Consider the following 23,960-nt stretch of genomic DNA (forward strand, 5'->3'; position numbering starts at 1 on the left):
AAAGGGCAGGCTGTGTCTTGATTAAGAGATAGAGGGAGGGAGACAAAAAGTGGGAGGAGAGAGGAAAAAAGAGAGCGAGCACATGGGAGACGGGATGGCAACGTCACTTTACGACTCTCTGGCATATTGAAGCAACAACAGTAAGTGCAAAACAAAACAGCATTTGACGTGGGGGTCGCAAACTACGCGCAAACAACGCTGTCAGTGTGCTGAATATGAACGTGGCTTTTTGTGAGAGAGAAAGGAAGTAAAGCAGACCAGAGGAAGGACAAATCCCCATAGCTGCAGCTGCTGAGCACGGAACACTGCAACAGCCAATCAGCCGCTGCGTTGCAACCAGGCAAGGCGGATCGGCCAATCGGGAGGGCGGAAATATATTGATCACTTTTTTCCCAACCCTCTTTGTCATTGCATTGCTCCTTGGCTGAGGAGAGTGAAGCATGGTTGTTTCTCTGCTTCCTGAAGCGTTATCAGGAGAGATAACCTGCAAACTTGCGCACGCATGTACAAAGAATGAGGTGAATGAGGTAAAGGAAAACAAAATAAATGTTTTTGTTATCAAATTCATAATATTATATATTATATTATACAGAAAGGTGAGGTTTAGTTTGTAAAGATGTAAAGGGAGAAAGACGGGGGCAGCAGCATCACAGGAAAATGTGAGCTTGCATCTTGGGTGGGTCTTGATATGCAGTCCCCTGAGAAAGAGATGTAACAGTGAGGGATAATCGACGGCGTGATGACCAAGCACACTTCAAGTGATGTGTAACTGAGGGACGTGTGGGTAAACGGATGAATCGACAAAACAAAAACAGATAAAAGGCAAGGTGAATAAGCAGACAGTAAGCGGATTACAGGTTAGAGCAGATATTATCTGTCCATGTCTCTTACAGCGACAGACACAGACGTCGCAGGCGAGTGTGTGTGCGTGTGTGCGCAGACAGTCCAGAAGGATAGCAATGCGGTGAGGGAGATGAGGAGAGAAAATGAGAGGGGGGTGGAAATTGAATTAATAACACCCACCTCCAGACACAAGAACAAAGGCACTAAATGCAACGTAACGCAAAGGAGAAATAGGTTTTACAGTCTAATGTACACTCCCTCCCCCAATATCTGCCCTACAGTTAGATCGATGAAGATTTCCCCGCAGGGAGCACGGACCTGCATTGAGCCGTTCGTCAGGGCTGAAGTTAGCACAGCTCTGTCTCGGAGCGGCGTGGCACCTCAACCACACCTGCCTCCACTGCACACGCACTCCACGCCATCTTCAAAAGGCCAATTATCTCATTTATAAGTGAGCAGGTGAACAGAGAGGTGATCCGTGAAGGGAACATGCTATTGTGACGTAAGCCGTCGCATCCCCACACAGACGCCGTTAATATGTAGTACAAGCATCACTCTTTGAACAATCGCTAATCCTTTTCATAATGACAATCAACATCATTTCCCAACTCGGATGATTTTATCTACACGGCTTGTAGCGCTAATGATCACAGTCATCCCTGAGACAATGAGACCAGTTATAAATAGATGTCCCAAACTGATTTCACAACGTGATTAAGTCAATTATTAATGCAAAGCAGATTGACAAAACATGGCCTGGCTAGTTGGTGTACGTCTGGCCTAGTTATCACAAACTGTCTTCCCTGGAGAGCTAAAAAAGCGTATTACGCTGAAAGAAAGGTATATCGTAGGGATGTAACGATTCACTCAGCTCACGATGCGATGTGAGTCACGATTCTGATCTCACGATGCGATTTATTCACGATTTACTCACGATTTATTTTTACAAAATGAGTTGAAACAAATTAGAAATGAACAACTTCCCTTGCATTATTTCTTAAATGCTTCACGTTTCTTTGTATAATAAAATAATGTTTTATTTCAAATAACAAAACTAAACTGCCATTTTATAGCAAATTAATAATAGAAAAAGTCTCTTTAATATAAACAAACTAATTTTTTTGCATTTAAGAAATATCAGCATGTCCACGTTTAGATTTGCAGTGAAAATAGCGGCCCCTGCTGTTCAAAAAATGTATTGCGATTCAGTTCACACCTCAACTGATTTGAATCGTCACACATTATAACCGATTTTCAACCGGCTCACGGTGAATCGTTACATCCCTAGTATATCGTTTAATCTAGTAGAATGGATTTGAACAATGGTTGACTGCCGACAAACTTTTATTGCAGAACAAAAAGTAAAACAGTAAAGCAAATCAAAACAGGCTTAAAGAAAAGTTCCAAGGCGAAGTAAAACTCTGCCGACAATATAAAACTTAGAATTTTAAAGTTTTACTTAATTAATATTGCATATAGGAATTTATAGTCTGTTATATTTGACCTGTGCTTCTCTCTCCTTTATCTTAAATGTGTGCTCTCACTGTGCGTGCGTGTGTGCGTGTCTTTGTGTGTGCGCGTACTTGTCTGTGTACGTGCGCGTCGTGCGTGTGTGTCTGTTTGTATGTGTGTTAGTGCGTGTGCATATTGTGTGTGTGGAGTGTTTTGTATATGGGTATGTCTGTCTTCTTTGTTTTCACCTTTTTCTTGTTTTTACAGGTACAACTTTAATTGTTTTAATTATAGTCAATATGTCTCATGTACAGCTGCTTTGTAACAATGAAAATTGTTAAAAGCGCTATGTAAATAAAGTTGAGTTGAGTTAAAACAAATAAGTAGCTTAAAGTCCCTGTGAACTGGAAGTTGCGATCATTTTTACTTCTGCATTTTGATGCATTTCGGAGTGAAATGGAATTTTGAATGAGAAAAATAGTGGACGTGGCTTTCGTATTTCTCTGCAATTTGATTGTTTGTATAAAAACAGCCGTTGCATTTTAAAATGGAACTGCCAGCAGACTGACAGTTAAAGGGGAGGAGTTAACGGATGCTCTGCCCAAGCCGTCTAACATACGTCATCTAAAATGGATAGTCATTACAGGACAGAAGTGCATTTTCAGAATTTAACTAACAATTATGAGGGCACACGATTTTTTAAAAGTGAATGACCCACATTGATAAACTATTTACAATAAACGCTGCAATATTTTCATGAAAAAAAAACATTATAATTTTTAATTTCACTGGGACTTTAAAGGGACAGTTCACCCAACAATGAAAATTCTGTCATCATTTCCTTACCCTCTTGTCATGTCATGATGTTCTTTCTTCTGAATAAAAGATATTTTGAAGAATGTTGGTAACCAAACAACGGAAGTACCCATTCACTAGCATTGATTTTGTGTCTATACAATAGAAGTGAATACATACTGCCGTTGTTCGGTTACCGACTTTTTTCAAAATCTTTTGTGTTCTGCGGCAGAAAGAAAGTCATAGAGGTTTTAAATGACAAGAGGGTGAGTAAATGATGACAGAATGTTTGGGTGAACTATCCCTTTAAATTTATCATTACATTTCTTTCATTTATGGGAAAGACAAACCAGCTAGCTAGCTAAAAAAGACATTTATGTTCAATATTTATGATTTATACAGAATACAAGGGTTTTACAAATTCAATTTAAAAGAAGTCCTATAGTCTGACAACAGGGTTGCAAAAAACAAACTCAAATATAAAACTTAGTACTGTATATAAACAAATGGAAAATAAAACAGCTCGACACAATCAGGTATATCATCATTACTAAATCAAAAATACTTTTACATAACAATTTCTTCACATTTTTAGCCATTTTGAGCTTTATTTGTAGAAAGTACAACCTATAATAAAATGCTCAATGTCCTTAATAAAAAATAATACCTTTCAAGGGCTTTTCTCAGCATTTACCGATTGCAAGATGCCACAAATACACTAATGTGTCACGAGAAGCAGCACCGATACGATGCCATGGACTAAGGTCAACAACTATACAGTTGAACAATCCCAAAGAATTTCACAACTAATTAATTAACAATCCAAAGACAAGTACAAAAACAACCGTGTGTTCAATATTAATTACATAATCAGCATATGTAGTACAATAGTTATTTGGGTAAGTATAAGCAATGGTTGTGTGTAGTTACTTTACTTCAATGTTTTACAGCAGAAAGATGGCTGGGTGGGAATATACAGTAGAACACACCATACGTGTGAGTGTGTGTTTGGGTGTTGCTGACGGAGATATACAAAGTAGGCTGTAAATATCAGAAGTGTGGAGTAGGCGAGTGTATTGTCTCCGCAAGGTCACCGAGCTGTACACATATACAGTACACACACTGCACCTGTGGTGTCCTTTAAGCATTCAGTGCATAGTATGTTCATACACAAAACTCAAAGACAAAGACGATGACTTGACTGTATAGAAGTGTGTTTGAGAAGCAAATATCTTTCACTCGATTGTAGTTTTAAGACCACAGAAACAGAATAACATCTACAATATGTCTGTCTGTGAGAGGTAGACAATGATATTCTTTTTTAATTAGATGCTAATAAATGGTATATGACATATACATTTGTAAGCAGAAAACCCAAAAAAGTGACTTGCAGAGTCTGTTGTGCATCCGAGACACACCCACTGAACAAGCTAATCTTAGATCTTGGAATTATTGATTACAGATCAATATGACAACAGCTGCTCTAGGTGTAATAATCACAGTGATTACTATAGTAAACAATGTTTAACGTTCATTTAACATCTATTGTCATTTTATTCTAGTATGTCTTCCCCTGTAATATCTACATAAGAGTGAAGCATTTTCATAAAATTAAAGGAACATTAAATTGGAAATGTCAGTTCAATATGCAGAAGCATATTGATACCACTGTTAGGTAGGGGAGTTTTCCAGAAAACCTGTTTTAAAACAATCATTCATGACTCACAATTCTGTTTTGTTACACACTATGACATGAATTCAATTAAAACAACTACAATATAAAAAAACTGCAGGACGAAAAATCTTAATAGCCCACAAACATTTAATGGCTACATGAAGCAGCATTCTGCAGACGTGTCTTTTTTTCAGGTCCCACCGGAGTGCAACATTTTGCTTATGTAAATAAACCAAAGGCCATGGGGCCTTTACGTTTTTATTTCCATGGAAATTCACCGTCTTTATGACATGGCTCATGTGTCAACGAAAAAAAAAGAACAATGCAGCACTTCCATGGTCATAATCATAACCATAACCAAAGTTGACCTTGAAATGCTGGAGGGGAGACGACGTGAAAACGCGGTGCCATTTGCCACCGTCGTAGCGTTCGAATCACGACTACACAAAAAAAACCTTCAGAACTGAAACATAATTACAGTGCGAGTCTGCGACTCAGATAGCATGTGGTGGCAACTGTACAATAAAGACTAACCACCAACGAGCCCAGGAAAAGAAACTGAAGTAACTACATCGGAATCATACGCAGAATCCGACGCCTGATTGAATTTGGTTTTCCGCCTCTTCCGCGTTCATCCGCAGAGACAGGAGTGGGAGTGTGAGGGTCAGTTGGCAGAGGTCAGGGCAGGAAAGAGAAGAGCCTGCTGTTCCAACGCACTGCAGCGCTGGAGCACCACAACATAACCTTCATACCACAGAGCTGACGCATGCAGGCAAACCCAGCATGACCAACACACACTGCAGCTTTACACAGCACATACAGTACACCCCACATGCATTCTGCCTGCTGCAGCATGTACTGCAGCACTTCTCGCTGCAAACAGTACAGCAGGCGACAGCGGACCTTTCCAATGCTTTTTAGCAAAGGTCAACAGCGCCTGTTTTGTTTTGGACTCGGCATGTGTTTCAAAGATTAACTTTACACATATTGTGCTGCTGAAGTAAAACCATAAAGATCTAAAGCTGATGCAGAAATGAAAGTAAATCCAGCCTGATTCTCAGAAATGCCATCGTTCTGTGCAGCCTGTTAGGTTTTAACAGGTTTGTTCTTTATCTAAATCAATCATATTTATTTATAGGATACAGGCCTCTTTGACTTTCTGTCAGTTGTTTTTCTTGCTTAAGAAGAGCTTCAATCTTTGTTTACATGCACAGCCTTACTCCGATTATACTTCATAAGCTGATAACAAGTAAGGTCATGTAAACGCTTAAAACCGTTTTATTTATCGGGGAAAGTTCATAAACGGTGTGAGCAAAACCCGCTCGGCAGAGGTAGTTTTTTGCCCATTACTCTGATTTCACGCTGCATGCAAATGCATTTACCGGTTTTCTCTCAGTTTTGTTCATGTGTGCATGTCTGACAGCACACATAGTAAAAGTCCCAAATGGAAGTATCAGTAAAATAACGCATAAAAGTCCGCTCTCGAATCATGCAGTTGATGTAGAAACAGCTAAATGAAAAACTATTGTTGCAATTGCAGGTACTGCAGACATGAGAAGAGATATAAAAATACAGCTTCTGACCGATTTCCCACAGCATTTTTAATTACTAGACAGACTATAGATGGTGACGTCACTGTAGGCGAGAAACCTGGCAAGATATGCATGTAAACACTGTGAAAACAGTTTTCTTTTATAAGCTGATTTTTGATAGATATCTGTTTATTTTGTGCATGTAAAAGCACTCATTGAAAAATCGTAGATGTGCATATGTACTGCATATTTACGTACTGTACTGCAATGAAACAAAACATTTATGCTGGTTATTTAACTTTCAGAAAGATATTTTAAAGGTCAAGCGTATGACATTTAGCGGCATCTAGGGGTGAGGTTGTGAACTGCAACCAAGAGCTCACTCCACCCCTCCCTTTCGAAGCACTACGGTGGCTGACACGGGTCTAAGATGTCGTCACGTTTTCACTTCTTTGCCGAAGGAGATCACATATTTATGACACACAATGCAGAGCAGTTTGTCCGTTTAGGGCTACTGTAGAAACAACATGGCGAATTCCATGCAAGGCAACCCGCGGTGTCTGTAGATAGAAATAGCTCTAAGGTAATACAAACATAACCCTTAAGCTCTTTATCGACCTCTGAAGACATAGTTATGTATATTATATTGCATTTCTGATCCTCCAAAAAAATTACACACTGGACCTTTGTTTACAATTTAAATTGGTTTTACATATCATAAGTATTATTGCATCACAAATTGTATACATAACATTATTTAGCAAGTTATCGCATGTCGCATTTTTCCACTATTTCGTGCAGCCCTAGAACGTTACATACTTTTTTCGATCAAATCTCATGAATAGAGACACTGTCCGGCCATTACAGGGAACAGTCTGAATGACATTTAAAGGACAAGGCTGATCAGTGCAGAGAATCTGATGCAGAAGTACGACCCAAATGTAACCGATATTAATACGTACGTGTACTGTATTTCCCCCCCAAAAAAGGAAGCAATGTGAAAATACACAGACACTACGTTTTTGTTCGCCTGAGTCAGAACAACAGTATATTCAAGTAAAAACAGAGAAATAGACAGTACTGTTAATCATACGAGGTTTAACACGGCAGAGAAACGAAGGGAGCTGGTGAGACAGCACTAGCAGCGGTGAAGTCGAGGAGAAAAGCCCCCAGCCACAGGGAAAAATAATTAGGTTAAGTATATATAATCCTTTTAGCTTATTACAGCCCAATTGCCTCCATTCATAAAAACATGCAGCTGGTTAAGTTCACTCACAAACTCAGAGCCGAGGACAGAGACACATACAGAGCTCTGGAGCGCACAAACGAACTCTAAAACCACAGGCTTAGCAACATGGCACACTACAACAGGCATTACAAAGTCTCTATACCTTCCACCCAGCTCAGTCTAATATTGCAACAACAAACTGGAGAAACAAGAGAGCTGTGAGGAGCAAGTGTCAAATCATGACAAATACATTCATGTGATTACATATGAATGTCAACCAATCAAAAAACTATTTAAGTATATATGAAAATTACTGTTCTCAATTCGTTTTTAATGTGTATTGTGATTTTTAAATAAACCAGGAATATTCACAGTGGAATTAAGTTTATGCATTGAATTAACTGGATTTTTAAAAGTGTGCGTTGCATACCAGAATGGAGCCAGATTGAATGTGATGCCTGAAAAGTTATTTGTCTTTTATACCCAATATCCCACGCGGCGTTTTAAAAAATGAATTCATATTTAACGCTATAGAGATGAACTATTTGTTTCTTTGGGATAACAAACTGCTCACAATACGCATTTAAGCGACAGTTCACGCAAAAATGAAAATTCTGTCATTCACTCACCCTCAAGTTGTTCCAAATCTGTATAAATGTCTATGTTTTGTTAAGCACAGAGAAAGATATTTGGGAGAATGCTTGTAACCGAACAGATCTTGGCCACCATTGACTACCATAGTAGGAAAAATTACAAAGGTAGTCAATAGTGCCCCAGAAATGTTTGCTTCCCTACATTCTTCAAAATATCTTCTTTCGTGTTCAACAGAACAAAGAAATTTATAAAGCCATTTTACCTACAATGCAGTTAATGGTGGCCAAAAACTGTTTGGTGTGTTTGTCAAAACTGTTTGTCAAAAACATATCTTCCTCTGCATTCAACAGAACACAGAGATGTCTACAGATTCGGAAGAACTTAAGGAGGGTGAGTAATTTACATTTCTGGGTGAAGTGTTCCTTTAGTAAACCGGGTACATTTTGATTTCATGTTGACTACCATGTTGACAACCAAATCCTAATTCGCACTGGCGCAAACATGACTCAAATGATATCTCTTTAGAGAAACAGTACATTGCACCTCACAAAATACTGGTTAAAAGCTCATTTGAGAGTAATACAATCTGAGCATGTCATAACCTACTTGCAAAAGGAGGGCAGTGGACGTATTAATAGCACACAAGCAATCTTGTTCCTATGTAGAATCAATTAGCAAATTCAGATCTTTACTGCAAGCAAGCTAAATATGATGGCTAAATCAATATTACGTAGCTGTTCCATGCTGAATAATTTGTAAATGGGGTTGCTATATCAGCAACAAGCGCAACATTTTATTGGCGTTTCAAAACATATGGCACTGACTGCTGGGCTGGCCATATTTGGCCCCGCAGAGGGAGAAAGGGGAAATGAGGACATGCGTTTTGTGTGTACAGTACAGTAACCTCGCTCTGCGTTCTTATCATTAATTTTATAGGGTGAATGAAAAGCAATCAGGCGAGAGCAAAGTCCACGCAGTCGGTGACGAATCAAAGCGAGTCTGAACCTGTGGTGCAGTTTCAGCACATGCGGCAATATGCTACAGTGCGGATGTGAGCCTGTGAAGGTTTAACAGTGTGTGCATGTTTTCTCTGTTCCAGAAGGCTCTTTGACTGTCAGGGTTGCTTCCTCATATCTGAGACATTTCACTTTAGTTATTACAACTGGCATTTCAGCAGCTCATAACAACAAGTCTTCACCTGGTTTAACCTCACACCAAGATTGAGCTTATTTGTTTTTCCGTGAGCGCTACGAACTAATGGAGCCTGTCGTCAAACAGCCGTCTGTCTCAACGTTGCGTGAAGCTTATGTGGGTCTAATTCAAGTGTACATATATTTTAAATCAGGGATTTTTTCAATCAAGAAGTGCGGGGTAATCAGAGCCAACGGCTGAAAGCTTCTTAAAGGGTACGCACTGGATTTGCCACCGAGATATATGACTTGTCAAGTGCCTGAAGACCTTTAAATCGCATACATAACCAAAGGGCAGTCATGCTACTGACGATTGACCAGCGCAAGCCCTCTAAAGCAGCAGGACGCTTCTGACCTGACCTTTGACAGAGCACATCACAAGGTGTGAAATCAAACAAAATGTCAGCCGCCAATGCTACAGGTCCCGCCCCATGACGGCTCGTCTAGCCCATTTTCACTTGAAAACAGAAATATGAACTCATCGATTTCCATATTTAATATACTATTCACTACGCAAAATCTGGGAATATCATGTTATATAGCGTACGTTCAAAATAAAAAACCAAGAAGATAGATGTTAACATTAGGTCTTACATGCAACGTAACAGCTGGCGGGTTCAAGAACAACTGTACTGACATCTAGTTTCTTACAACACATTATAACATACCTATTAGCAATTATAACCAAATAGGAAAAAAATAAAGCGAAACTATAATATGATTAGGCTGACAATGCAATAAAGGTCATCAAAGGACTACCACAAATTTGGTAGACAGGAAAACATGCAACTATTCATTTACATGCAAGAACACAGTCTGTGACAACAAAATCAATTTAAGCTTCGACTACGGACAGTGGTCTGTGATGACAGTGCTGGCAAATGTCCGATGATGTTAAAGGTAATCAGAACAAAGGACATTTCACTTCAACACACAGACACAAAACCACATCCCCCAAACACACACACACACAACTTGCAGATTCCACCCCAAACACACACACACAACTTGCAGGTTCCAAGAACCCAAGGACAAATTTTGCCTGTACCGTTGGTGAACACCTTATGGTGGAGACTGCACCCAGTTCTGGCCATAAGTGAAATATCTGCATTACAACATTCCTAGTTTTATATGCCAGACACAGACAATATCAAAACAAGACATACAGTCCAATACACATGACTATTACAGACCCTTACAGATGTAAGTAACATGTAGGCAGAGCTGAAGCACCCTGTTTACAAACTCGGTTTTCAAGGCACCACAGAATCGACGGGAAGCTCAACAGCTGTCAGCGAGTGGATAATGAATGCATGACATCCAGTTGCGTTATATTAGCCCACACTAACTGACAGCTCGTGCAATGATATAAAATAAGGTTTGGTTTCTAAAAATGATCAGAAATTCGAAACAGATCAATTTCTTATGCGTCACTGTTCAAAGAGGCCATGTGCGCAAAAGCAAGGTTAGAGATGGAGACCCATAAGCAAGCAACTGTCTGATAGCCCTGGTACAGTTAGCCCGCATGGCGCGCATGAGTCGTGACAGCCAACGATGAATTACAGTAAACAGATTTAAGACCACGTACGTGTAACTGGTGCGAAAGATATAAGAATATAGCGCTTTGTAGAGATGACTCACCTGTGCAGACAGTCCGTTTGTTCAGTAGTCCTGCGCGCGCGACCGAAGCTCGCTGACATCAAACGCAGAGCGAAGCGAAATAAAGATTTTTTGATAACTACGTCACAGTCGCTGGCTGATGCGAGGCGCGCACTCCGGTGGGGCTCTGTGCAAAAGTTCCCGCGTTTAGCCTAGACCTTTCGACGCGCGGCTTGCTGCTCGACCAGCAGACGCGGGGCGTTTCGACGAAGCGAGCGATGGGTAAGCGTGAAGCGAAGTTGCTAGCTGCTGCTAGGCAGAAGACGAGACGAGGTAAAAACGAGGGAGGGCAGAAGGGAAGGGAGGAGTAGAGCGAAAGTGTAGATGGTACTACGTGCGTTCCTCCATTTTAGGGGGATTCCCACTCAACCTTTGAGCGAACTGAGAGTCGTGTGAGGATAGGAGATGCGTTTTACCTGAGGGGTGTAGGGTGGATTATTTTAAATGATTTAACCGTTGATGCGTTAAAGAAACAATGTAAAGTTACTGACAGACACCAATCTAAATATTTAGACATGGCGATATGTCATTGTAGTGTAAATATAATGTTTGCACTTACGCAGCGTTATAATGTTATCCTGAGTCATGTGCGTTTTATTACAAAAAATGTGTATTTTTATATAATCTATTCTGTACATTTAAAGAATGTTTATTTTGTATAAATTGTGAAGGTTGTATTTTCTACTTCTAAAGGAAAATTTGGTATTAACTTACTTTAGTTGCACGAAACTGTTACTTTGGCTCCATCTGCTGTACAAAGATAATAGCAAACAGGATTTTCAAGGACTCAAAAAATACCTTGACTTTTTCTGGATTCTTTTATTACAAGAGATTTTTTTTTACCGTAAAATGGTTTATCTCTACTATTTGTTAGTACTCGTAAATGAAATGGAATCCATGATGCGTGTCACAACGGCTTTTATTTTCAAGTAACAAAATAATATAACCCATATCCCATGGTTCTAATATTAGCAAACAAATATAAATAAAGATAAGGCCAAGTAAACATGTTTTTTTTACAACAAAAGTCGTCATGTTGAATTAACAAACAGTCAGAAGTCAAATATTTGACTTCAACATACTGATTTGTAACATGCAGGTGACTGTGGAGGACACTTGGGCAATATGGTGAATCATATTCATACATTACAAGAATGTAAATATAAGTGTGCTGCCACCAGAATCTCCCTCAATACAGAAAGACTGAAAATGGCATGTTTGAAACATTCCAAACTTTGGCTTTTATATTCAGCATATACATTTCATCTGTAGTGATTTGCGGTTCAATAAAGGGATATTTCACCCAAAAATGAAAATTCTGTCAGGAATTACTCACCCTCAAGTTGTTCCAAACCTGTATACATTTCTTTGTTCGGTTAAAACATGACTGTACAAAACATGGACGCAGTGTCCGTGGGTTTGTGAAGAGCAATTTTGCGGAGCCAGTCATCGCCATCTTGGCAGGGCGTCAATCTCGGATAATAAAAAAGGGCAAAAGGCGGGACTTGGGTGCAGCTGAGGTGCCTGGTTGGCGAAACCACGCCCTTAATTATGCAGAATTGTAAGGCTTAATATAATTTAAACGAATGAGTTATAAAAAATTCACCCCCTCACAGTTGTCATGAAGGACAAATTTGCTATATAGACCAAAATCATTTTTGTAGCAGGCTGTAAACATCTTTTTCTCTGCTATAAAGTTGGGCATTTTAACATGGGGCTCAATGAGATTCTGCTCTGTTTTGCAGCCAGTCTCTAGCGGCCAGTCAATGAATTGCAGTGTAAGTCACTTCCGTGTTGGTTTCAGGACAGAGACCGGAAGGTTGCAAGATATTTGGATAAATGTTAGCAACTGAGATTTCTGAGGCACCATTGACTATAATAGTAGAAAATAAAATTTGAATAATTTTTTTGTTCTGTTGAACACAAAATGAGATATTTTGAAGAATTTAGGAAAACAAACAGTTCTGGGGCCAAAGAAATGCAGGTTTGGAACAACTTTTTCATTTTTCAAAACCGAATTTTCATTTTTGGGTGAACTGTACCTTTAAACGAAGAGAAAGGGGTGTGTGGACCTTCTCACATTCACAAGACATGCAAGACGATTCAAAATCTGATATTTGAAAATGGTGTTTTACAAAAGACCTTCATACGTGTGACTACGAAAAACAGAACATAAAGAAACTGCTACTAACAACCCGTATATGCTAATATTTAATATTAGCAGCGATTGAAGCTTAAAGGATTGTAAGTACGCCGTATAGTAGTGTACCAGAATCACAATTTTCTCTAATATCAACCCATCCCCCAAATAGCCATTAGCTACCGCCACTGTTCCACATTTTCTAAATAGTCCAACATGGTTTCACTGTCATCCTCTTCTAACCAATTGTCCTCCACCTGTCCTTCCGGCTCGCGCTCCAGTTTTTTTTCTGTGTCCACTTGTTTTTCTGGAAAACTCATCACAGAATATTGTTCTGTCTGCTGTGGTGCTTTGGTGGGGTTAAAAACATTTTTTCCAGTCGTCCCCCACCACGGCCTAACCTTGGCACGCAATTTGCGCCTCTCCTGCAGACGTCGCTGACGCGCTTCTCTGCGCTCCTGCTGTCTCGCATACTGAAAGCGCTGGAGGAAGAGGTCACGGGCGTACTCGTACAGCTCCACATCCCACTGGTTCAGCTCCCGAATCCTCCGCTGCGTCTCCGGTTCCACCTCTACGCTTGTAGCGCGGGTGCCGTTGAGCTGCGTGAACGGGGCAATGAAGGACAGGCGGAAGGTGTGTTCGAAGAGGTACTGCGTCTTGCGCTGATATTCGGTCAGGCCAAAAAATGCCATGTTTCGCAAGTTGCGCTTGGCACTTTCCACCAGCACGGCCCAGCGTTGGCTCTCACTCATTATTGAGAGGTTATAGCAACCCACCAGGCTGAGATCTGCCAGCATACGGGTCTGTCTGTTGCTGGCAAGGTTATAAGGACATGCCATGAATTCCTCCAATGTGCAGCCTGACCAGTCATCTCCGGTGTAACAGCTGGGCAGCTCATTTAGGGTGGGTAAACGGCCGTCGCACATGTGTTTAGAGGCCTTCCAGGTGGCACCACGCTGAACGTGCCTCCATTCACTCAGGTACCTCCACACCGGATCCCTTAAGATTGTGATGTAATAGTAGTTTCTTCTACATGAGAGAAGGGAAAGAAGAGATGTTAGGTTATAAAATTAGTACGATTACACAAGTAGACTGTGCATCATTCATTTACCAAATTAATTCATTAAATTGCATGAAGTTAGATGACTAGAAAAAAACGAGTAAAAAAAGAAATGTAATGCATATGAATCATGAAGTGGAATAATGTTGTCATTGTTTTTTGAGTTCACAGCAACATAATTATTCACGGTGCAGTTGCTGTTAGTAGAGTGTCAGGGGAAAGATCTTGATGGAAAACAGAATGAATTATGGTTGGGTGGCTGTAATTATGGGAATTTTAGCATAATGGGCAAATAAGGATGATCATTTTTCCACTCGCATCTAGAACACTTTCAATCTGAATATCAATTAAGGATGCCTGGTCAAATCCATTCAACAAATGCAAAGAGAAATTCTCTGGAGAGCCTCAAACTCTCATCAAATGCTCACCTTATCCATCACTTCCATGGCAACAATAAGCCCATGTGATTATTATTTGATTAAATCTTATCCAATCCAATAAATGCAGGGTTCCCACACTTTCATCAACACCAAATTCAAGGACTTTCAAGGACTTTTTCAAGCACATTTTGGACAAATTTAAAACTGCGTTTTTGTGCCGTCGCCGGGCACTTTGGGAAAAGGTTACCATTTTTTATGATTTCTCTCTTCACAAAGGGCCATTTCAGAAGTCTGTTAGCAAAGGGTACATGCAGTCACAGACATAAATAGACACCGCATTGAAGGCTTTGGCCTGTTGCTGTTATGGGTTCAACAATGCTGCCATATTGGAGAGGACAAGACATAAACAAAAGGGAGCTTCTTTGAATAAAAAGCACAATAACGTTTACATTTCACATCGTTTTTTTAATGATTTACAGTCTATGTGGAGTATAAAAATGTCTTGTCTCGAGTTACTTATAGTAGATAGTCAGACTTAGAAAATTGTTCATTGTTTTGAGGAATTTAGAAAATTCACACTGGTCAATTAGTGATTTGGCTTATTTTTCATAGTAACTGTGGAGACATTCCAATGCAAGTATGGGATACTGTACGGTACAGGCGCCCGCTTATGATAGAATAAAGGACTGAAGCGGAGACAAGTATCACACAGAAGGGGTTTCTTTTGCGATGACAACCGACTGGCTGAACATTATCCTGATGTTAACATGGCTACTTGCTTCAAGAGCAAATTACACTGCGTTCCAAATTATTATGCAAATTGGATTTAAGTGTCGTAAACATTTAATTTTATATTGTTCAATTAAACTTATGGACGGTATTGTGTCTCAGTGCTCTTTGGATCACTGAAATCAATCTCAGACACCTGTGATAAGTAGTTTGCCAGGTGAGCCCAATTAAAGGAAAACTACTTAAGGACGTTCCACATTATTAAGCAGGCCACAGGTTTCAAGCAATATGGGAAAGAAAAAGGATCTGTCTGCTGCCGAAAAGCGTCAAATAGTGCAATGTCTTGGACAAGGTATGAAAACATTAGATATTTCACGAAAACTTAAGCGAGATCATCGTACTGTGAAGAGATTTGTGGCTGATTCAGAGCACAGAAGGGTTCGTGCAGATAAAGGCAGAATGAGGAAGGTTTCTTCCAGACAAATTCATCGGATTAAGAGAGCAGCTGCAAAAATGCCATTGCAAAGCAGCAAACAGGTATTTGAAGCTGCTGGTGCCTCGGGAGTCCCGAAAACCTCAAGGTGTAGGATCCTCCAGATGCTTGCAGTTGTGCATAAACCTACTATTCGGCCACCCCTAACCAATGCTCACAAGCAGAAACGGTTGCAGTGGGCCCACACATACATGAAGACTAATTTTCAAACAGTCTTGTTTACTGATGAGTGCCGTGCAACCCTGGATGGTCCAGATGGATGGAGTAGTGGATGGTTGGTGGATGGCCACCATGTCCCAACAAGGCTGCGACGTCAGCAAGGAGGTGGCGGAGTCATGTTTTGGGCTGGAATCATGGGGAGACAGCTGGTGGGCCCCTTTAGGGTCCCTGAAGGTGTGAAAATGAACTCTGCAAGGTATGTAGAGTTTCTGACTGAGCACTTTCTTCCATGGTACAAAAAGAAGAACCATGCCTTCCGTAGCAAAATCATCTTCATGCATGACAATGCACCATCTCATGCTGCAAAGAATACCTCTGTGTCATTGGCTGCTATGGGCATAAAAGGAGAGAAACTCATGGTGTGGCCACCATCCTCCCCTGACCTCAACCCTATTGAGAACCTTTGGAGCATCCTCAAGCGAAAGATCTATGATGGTGGGAGGCAGTTAGCATCAAAACAGCAGCTCTGGGAGGCTATTCTGACATCCTGCAAAGAAATTCAATCAGAAACTATCCAAAAACTCACAAGTTCAATGGATGCAAGAATTGTGAAGGTGATATCAAAGAAGGGGTCCTATGTTAACATGTAACTTGCCCTGTTAGGATGTTTTTGATTGAAATAGCTTTTGATTTCAGTAAATATGACCTCCTAATGCTGCAAATTCAACAAATGACCATTTTCAGTTTTTTACAACCTATGAAATGTTTTCAAACTCTGTTGTGCATAATAATTTGGAACAGTGCATTTTGAGTTTTTCATTTTTTAAATAAATACTGTTGTCAGTGGGAGGTTTGTTCAATAAAATTCCAAATGTACCCTAACTGTTGATTACTTGAAAATTATACTGACTGTCATTTGCATCGACAAATTAGGAAAACCAGAGAAAGATATCATTTGCATAATAATTTGGAACCCAGTGTATATATGTATTATGTATTGATTTTAAATATTTTATTAAACCATTTCTAACAAATGCAAACCTACTGCAGGGGAAACATGTTTACTTTTGGTTTTTAGGCAAGAAAAAAGTAAAAAAAAAAAAAAAGACAAACATTCAATTTGGTTTAATCATTTGTAAATATAATCTCATATACGGGTTTTTCCTGCATAGAGAAATTGGAGGCGACTGCCTCCATCTAATGTTGTGCCGACTCAGGCTCTCGCCAAAATTATGTTGCGAGTCTTCACAAGAAATGCTGCGTGCATTTAACAGACTGTCATTTGTAACTGCAGTTGCGACATTACGCCACAGTGGAGGCGCTGTTTCGTTATCAGCACACTGAGGCGCTAAAAAGAACTGCAGAACAAGAGCCAGCCTGTGTTTCACGGCTGTTTGTTTTGCATCCAAGTACGTTTAATTTCTTGAAATTTATTAAATTAACATGACTACATCATTGTAATGTCTTTAGCTGTGCAGTTGGACCGTTGAATCAGCGTATACTGTACACACAGAGTTCGCCAGTATGAACGCACATTGTGTACAGAACGACTCGCACACGAATGACTCATTTGAATCGATTCATTTAAACTATTGAACTTTTCAGTCACTAGCGAATATAAGAGATCCTTGAGTCATTTAAAGTGAACCACGGAGAATGCAAGATGTGAATGAGCTTTGCTCATTTAAAAAAGACTGGTTAATTCAGTTGGCTATTGTGGGCTGAAAAGTTAGTTGAAATGATAAAAAAGCTTTATTTGATTAAAAAACATTTCTGTTTGGTTGAATAAAAGTAATGTTTTATATAACTTAATAATTGTCATTTTTATCTAATTTTATTAGAACTTTTAATATGTCAAACTCAAAGTCACTTTGGTTAAGCCACTTAAAGGTACGGTAGGCCTACGTGTGTGTGTAAAAGATCAGGATGGCACCACCTCGGCCTCATTTTGTGCCAGGAAAAATCCTGATATATGTTATTATTATTGTACTTGTCAGAATGACAAGTACCTGGATGATTGTGCATTATTAGTTTTGATAATAAACGATGAGAATGCCCTCAAGGAGCTTAATTCAAAGGGTTCTGCCCCTCAAAGGTAGTACAACATAGGCGAGTTCACTTCTGTTTGGAATTCGCCTTTCATTTGAATATTTTTATTTTCAATTTATTTATTTAGCATTCAACGTGACAAGTAATCAACGGTGACCTGAGGGCGCTATGTACGCTCAATGTCATCTGTCAATCTGCGTAAATAGTGCTCTGGAAAGTTTCAAGACATTATATAAAATAAATTTTAAATAAAAATATATGATATTACTGTATGATGATTCTCTGAGGCGTGCAGGAATACACCAGCATTCAAACATTTCGTTCCATCACTGCTGATATGGTGAACTTGATAAAAAATGACTGAGCGACTTCAGACAAAGCAAGCTCAAATATCCAAACCTCCACCCAAACACACAGCAAAAGTTCATTACTGCAACAGATAACACTGCTGGGAGCATGTTTTTGTTTTCGCTAAACCAATGCTATCTAGCTAGTATTTCAGTGTTTCTTAACATCCTAAAAACGATTCAAACTCTTAAGGCACATTCACGGACAAGAATAATGATAACTAATGAAATTATTCTTGAAATGAACGTAGCTGAAAAGAAACTTATTTAGCAGTGGTTTAATACAACATATGTTTGACTGTATACGATGATCTTAACCGTTTTGCTTGATGCATAACCTGCTGGTGTACTCCACAACTTAACTTTGATAAACCATATTTTTATTATAGCTCAAGCATCGGTGAATTTGCACTTGTATGGCATTGAGCGAGTTAAATAACTCCACGCCTCTGACTGTTTTATGCAGGACTGCACATGATCACGATCCATCCGCTCAAAGCCTCTTTTTTTAAGTTCTTCCCGCTTTCCGCCAGATCAGCAGTGTTGTTTTGTTCTGGCTTCGGCAACACTAACCAATATTTTTAACAGCGCGATGCAACTAACAAAATCTAGTTTGTTTAATTTAAGCACTTTCAAGTTCCTATGTCTGTTTTCAAATACTTTCAAGTCCTTGAATTCATATGTCAGAAATTCAAGCAATTTCAAGCACTTTCAAGAAGAGTGGGGAACCCTCAATAAATGGGCCTTTACAGTGTTGATAATTTTATATCTACAGCAGACAAATCTATCAGTTTGTACCTTATTCTTCTTATCCTCTTTGCGTAATGTTGCTCTATCTACTGTCATTTGGTCATTAGCAAACACAAATTTGTACTGTGAGTGCTAACATTAAAAAGACTTTGCCACATCAGGGATTTTTAATAAAACAACCTAAATCAATAAAATGTCATTCAAAACAAAGTTTAAGCTAAACTATAAATTCAAATTTTATTTTGAATGAAGACATTTTTAATGTTTTAATGGTTTTCACCATACTGTTAGCTCCATTGTCAATATTTGGTATCTCTCTTTAAAGCATTTTTTATTCTTATATTGATGTGTGAGTGTGACCACATTAAATTATATTTATTTAATTATATTAAAATAGTAATTATATTTTATGTTCTATAAAGAGCCACCCCTTCTTAAATAGCAAACGTGTATGGACTGATATCTGGACAGAGGTTTTGGAAAATATAAACAGATTGTTGAATATAGTGGTATTAAATACACTCTGGGAATTTTTAGTTGAAGTTTTGACACAAAATGTCACATCCAATCCAATTGACCAAATAATTTGTTGTCCAAGTTAACAGCCAGAGAACTTATTTTGGAAAAAAATACTTAAACTACAAAACCATAAATTATCCTTGTCTAATTTTTTTTAATATAAATGTGGTTCCGTTTTCTTTGCATTAATGCGATGAATCAAAAATGAAAATTCTGTCATAATTTTCTCACCCTCTTGTCATTCCAAACCTGCATGACTTTCTTTTTTCGCAGAACACAAAAGAAGATATTTTGAAGAGAGTTGGTAACCAAACAGCGCCGGCACCGATTGACTTCTTTTGTATGGATGGACACAAAACCAACGCAAGTGAATGGGTGCCGGTTAACAACGTTCTTCAAAATATTTTCATTTGTGTTTTGCTGAAGAAAGTCATACAGGTATGAAATGACAAGAGGGTGAGTAAATGATGACAGCATTTTCATTTTTGGTGAACTATCACTTCTTAAGTATTGAGTTCATCAACATTACATAATGAAGTATAGAAAAAAACAACTTTAACTCATGGTCTCTTTAATCGCAAACCTAAATTAATAAAACTCATGCACCCCTATGCAAAAAAGATAATCACTATTCTATAGATAGTTGTTTTAAAGAACATGTCAGATGTTCTGGTGCCAGCAGGCTGTCTGCCCTCCAGGGCGTCTGAAAGGGTGAGTGATTATTATGATGGGTCCCCTGTTGCAGGAATGCGCTGAATAAAAGCAGACCCTCTGGGGCAGAGCTCGACCTGTTGGAGTTCTCTTGTTTCCGCATAATTGACTCGCTAAGAGGCTTCACCACTGAACGAGAACAATTTAAGGCGAAGCGCACTGTGAAATCATACAATTACCCGATACCATAACAAAAGAAATACATTTGTTTGTTTGGCCAATCTTTCAGTTTCATTCCACCGCAGGCAATGATTTAGTTTGATAGACGGACAAGCCCGAACAAACGATGGGCTGTTTTTGAAATCATCTCTCTCACCTGGGAGTTTTGCGCATCTCCTGAGACTCTCGGTTGCTCATGAAGGAAGGCACGCAGTTAGTGAGTTCAGTCCAGTCCGCATGCAAACCGCAGCTCCAGCCGGTGGAGAAGCGCGAGAACAGCCAGGTGTCCCGTTTACCTGGCCGGTAACACGTACATTTCTTTTGCCCAGCGTGGCACTCACACGGCCTCTCTAGTTGAATGTTGCGGACCAGGTGGCGGCCAAACGTGGTCCCACCAGTCTTTTGAATATGGAGGAACACTATAACATCGTCCTCCTTTATGTTAAAATGTACAACGCGATTAAGGTCTTTACTTGTGAAATTAAATCGCGGCACGAATCGAGCTAACGCGCCGTCTTCTGAACTGTACGGATCTCCCGTGCTGGCTCCGTCTGCGCGATCCCCCGGCGCTCGACTCCCAAATCTGGAGGACAATGATGCCAGGTGTAGCAGCTGGCAATCGGACGTAGGACAAACATATTGTAGCACAATCACGCCGAACAACAACACCATCACCAATGCGATGAAAAGCCGACTGTAGTAGGATTTTTCATCCATCTTCTCGCTGGAAAAGTGAGAGCATTACTCAGATGTGTTGTTCCCCCGCCGCGTCGTCGGCCGGGGAAGAATGTTGAACAAAACGAGTGACTCGTCTTACCACATCAAACGATAACGTCCATTGTTTAACTTTCTGGATGTATTTCTGCTCGCATTGACTACGCGTTCAATGTCTACATGCTTTCACAAAGCATCGCCGTCTCTATTTACATCTTATTGGTTTGAGATCTTCAGATAACTTCTGCTGTTTACCTCCACCACAATTTCGTACTCGCTCTTTCACGATTTCCCAGTAGTCCATAACCGCCCCCATCCGTATATCACTCTTCATAATAAAAGTCCCAAAGATAACTTTTATTTTACTCACTTTCCATGAATCTGCTAGTTTATTTAAATGCAAGGGGGCGTCAAATGTCTAGAATTAGACTTGATGTATTAAGTTTAGCTGTTGTGATTATGAAGCATTATGAAATGTACTAAGAAATGTATAGTTTTCCGTTCATAACAATTGAATCGTAATATAAGCAAAACATTAAATAACTCAGTCAACAATAAAAATATATTATTTTTAAAACAATATCATAAGGAATAATTTAGTAAGTTGCAATATATTATTGTCAATTTATGAATTGTTTATATTATCAATGACTTACAGAGGGCTGCTACAGAGACATATCATTGGTTAAAACATGGCTGGCACTGTCATCCTTCTAAGTACTGAGAATTGCTTTAATTTCGTAAGTGCATCATAGGAATATAACATTTGTTGACCCTCATTCACATTTTGTATTAACATTTTTGTAATAATATATCAAGCTTTAATACACACTATACTATACAAAATTCTTAGGCATATTTGTTGCTTTTGCTTTAATGTGTCCATAGGAAATATCAGTAAAACATTCTGTGCCTGTAACAATCAAGAGAGATTTTTTTATATCCAATCTCACCATCAAGAAGTCAGTCTGAGATTACATAAAGATTGGTATATAAAATACATACAGGATAACATCATACCGATTATGTCATATTAAAGTGAAGTATTTTAATCTTGTAAATACAATTTTCAATTGGATATGCTTTAGTGACAGTCTCAAAGAACACAATGTGCATGAGGGAATAAGCAGAACAAGCTATTGATTAAATTTAAATATGATTTACTTGATTTTTTTGGTGAAATAATTCACACTCAAACAAATACTAAGTATAAATATATATACTATTTAAAATAAGTAAATTTAAGTAAAAAATAAATAAATATATATATACATACAGAACTGGGTAGTAATTGATTAATTGTAATCTGGATTACATAATCAGATTCCAAAAATCAAGTACTTGTAATTGAATTACGTTACATTTTAAAATACTCGTAATCAGAGTATAGTACTATTTTATTGTTACAGATTACATTATGTAGATTACATTACATATTACTTTTTAATTTTTTGGTAAATCTACCACTTTAACTGTTAAGACAACCAATTAAGACTGTTAAGACAACATTTGCTATTAGCAAAACGTTATTAATATGGCTATAATATATGCCCATCACATGAACATTACACCCATTTACATTGATTTGGTATCTACACATCATATCTACACTGTAAGGCCTTTTTTCTATTCTTTAACCATTTTTATTGTAACTATAATGAATGACTGCAATAGAACAGCACATGTAAAGGCATTTGACTAACTTCTGCATGTTTGGTGTGGACAGGATCCAGCCTGCCACCTATGTGCAGCTCCAGCAAACCTCAAACATGTTCTTGTGGTGTAAGAAGAGCTTGACACAGGGGAGATACAGTACACATGGTGCCACAATCAAGTACTAAAGAGCTTGGCTGCAGCAGTAGAGACCAAGAGAGTGGCAGCTAATGCCATCCCCCAAAACGCCAACGCTATCTCGCTAAAAAGGCAACCCTTTATTCGGGAGGGGCAGAAACCGCGGGCCAAGCCCTTAACCCCAGATTCAGGACTGCTGAGTATAGTCAGGGATTTGGAAATGCGAGTTGATTTAAACCACGGACTTACTTTCCCCTTGGAAATCGCGGTGACCAACCTGCGGCCGGACATGGTTCTGTGGTCCAGCTCCAGTAGGACAGTCCTCATAGTTGAGTTGACTGTACCTTGGGAAGAGGCAATTAACGAAGCATTTGAAAGAAAGAATCTCCGGGATGCCAACTTGGCAGCGGAGGCTGAAGATCGGGGATGGACAGCGAAAGTGTTCCCGGTGGAAGTGGGCTGCAGGGGCTTTGTTTCCAATTCCACTACAAGGCTGCTTAAGAAAGTGGGGATCAGAGGACAGGCCCAACGGACGGTGGTCAAAGAACTTGCCACTGTCGCTGAGAGATGCAGCCACTGGCTGTGGTTGAAACGGAAGGATGCAATATGGGCTGCCAAGTGACCACGTAATAAAATGGTGTTGTGTTGTATTGTTATGCCATACGGGACCGGGGGCACTGAGCTTGCATTAACAGAGCCAGTGGGGCTTTAGTCAACGGGTTGGCGCGTATGGTTGCGTTGATTTTGGTAATGTGTTGTAATGGTATGCCATACGGGACCGGGGGCACTGAGCATGCATTAATGGTTTGGGTAGTTGTGGCTTAATGGTTAGAGAGTCAAACTCGTGACCAGAAGGTTGCCGGTTCGATTCTCAGGGCCGGAGGGTAACGACTGTGGTGCCTTTGAGCTGCAGTGATAGCTGCCCACTGCTTCTGCCAGATGACCTTGTAACAATGCGACACACACCCAGGTCTGATCAACCTGCGTTGGG

At 39.5% G+C, this 23,960-nt stretch overlaps 2 protein-coding genes across 7 annotated transcripts in view; both read right to left on the reverse strand.

The window, feature by feature from the left end:
• The window catches only part of mbnl3 (muscleblind-like splicing regulator 3), a 40,477-nt gene extending 29,140 nt beyond the window's left edge, over window positions 1-11,337 (reverse strand). For 2 of the 6 annotated variants that reach the window (XM_057348909.1, XM_057348908.1), the window contains exon 1: window positions 10,951-11,332. The gene's annotated coding sequence lies outside the window, so the exon portion shown is untranslated. Of the gene's footprint in view, window positions 1-10,950 lie in introns of all 6 variants that reach the window. The other 4 variants (XM_057348910.1, XM_057348906.1, XM_057348905.1 and 1 more) reach the window with 3 other exon arrangements.
• A 532-nt stretch (window positions 11,338-11,869) lies between these two features.
• hs6st2 (heparan sulfate 6-O-sulfotransferase 2) lies at window positions 11,870-21,484 on the reverse strand. Its single transcript, XM_057350116.1, has 3 exons — window positions 21,282-21,484; window positions 20,622-21,188; window positions 11,870-14,137 (listed from the first exon to the last, which is right to left on the reverse strand). The coding sequence occupies exons 1-3, from the start codon at window positions 21,284-21,286 to the stop codon at window positions 13,288-13,290; spliced, it is 1,422 nt and encodes a 473-aa protein (XP_057206099.1). The 5' UTR covers window positions 21,287-21,484; the 3' UTR covers window positions 11,870-13,287.
• Between the last annotated feature and the right edge of the window lie 2,476 nt (window positions 21,485-23,960).

The sequence above is a fragment of the Triplophysa rosa genome, linkage group LG13 (assembly GCF_024868665.1).
Source record: "Triplophysa rosa linkage group LG13, Trosa_1v2, whole genome shotgun sequence".
NCBI lineage: Eukaryota > Metazoa > Chordata > Actinopteri > Cypriniformes > Nemacheilidae > Triplophysa > Triplophysa rosa.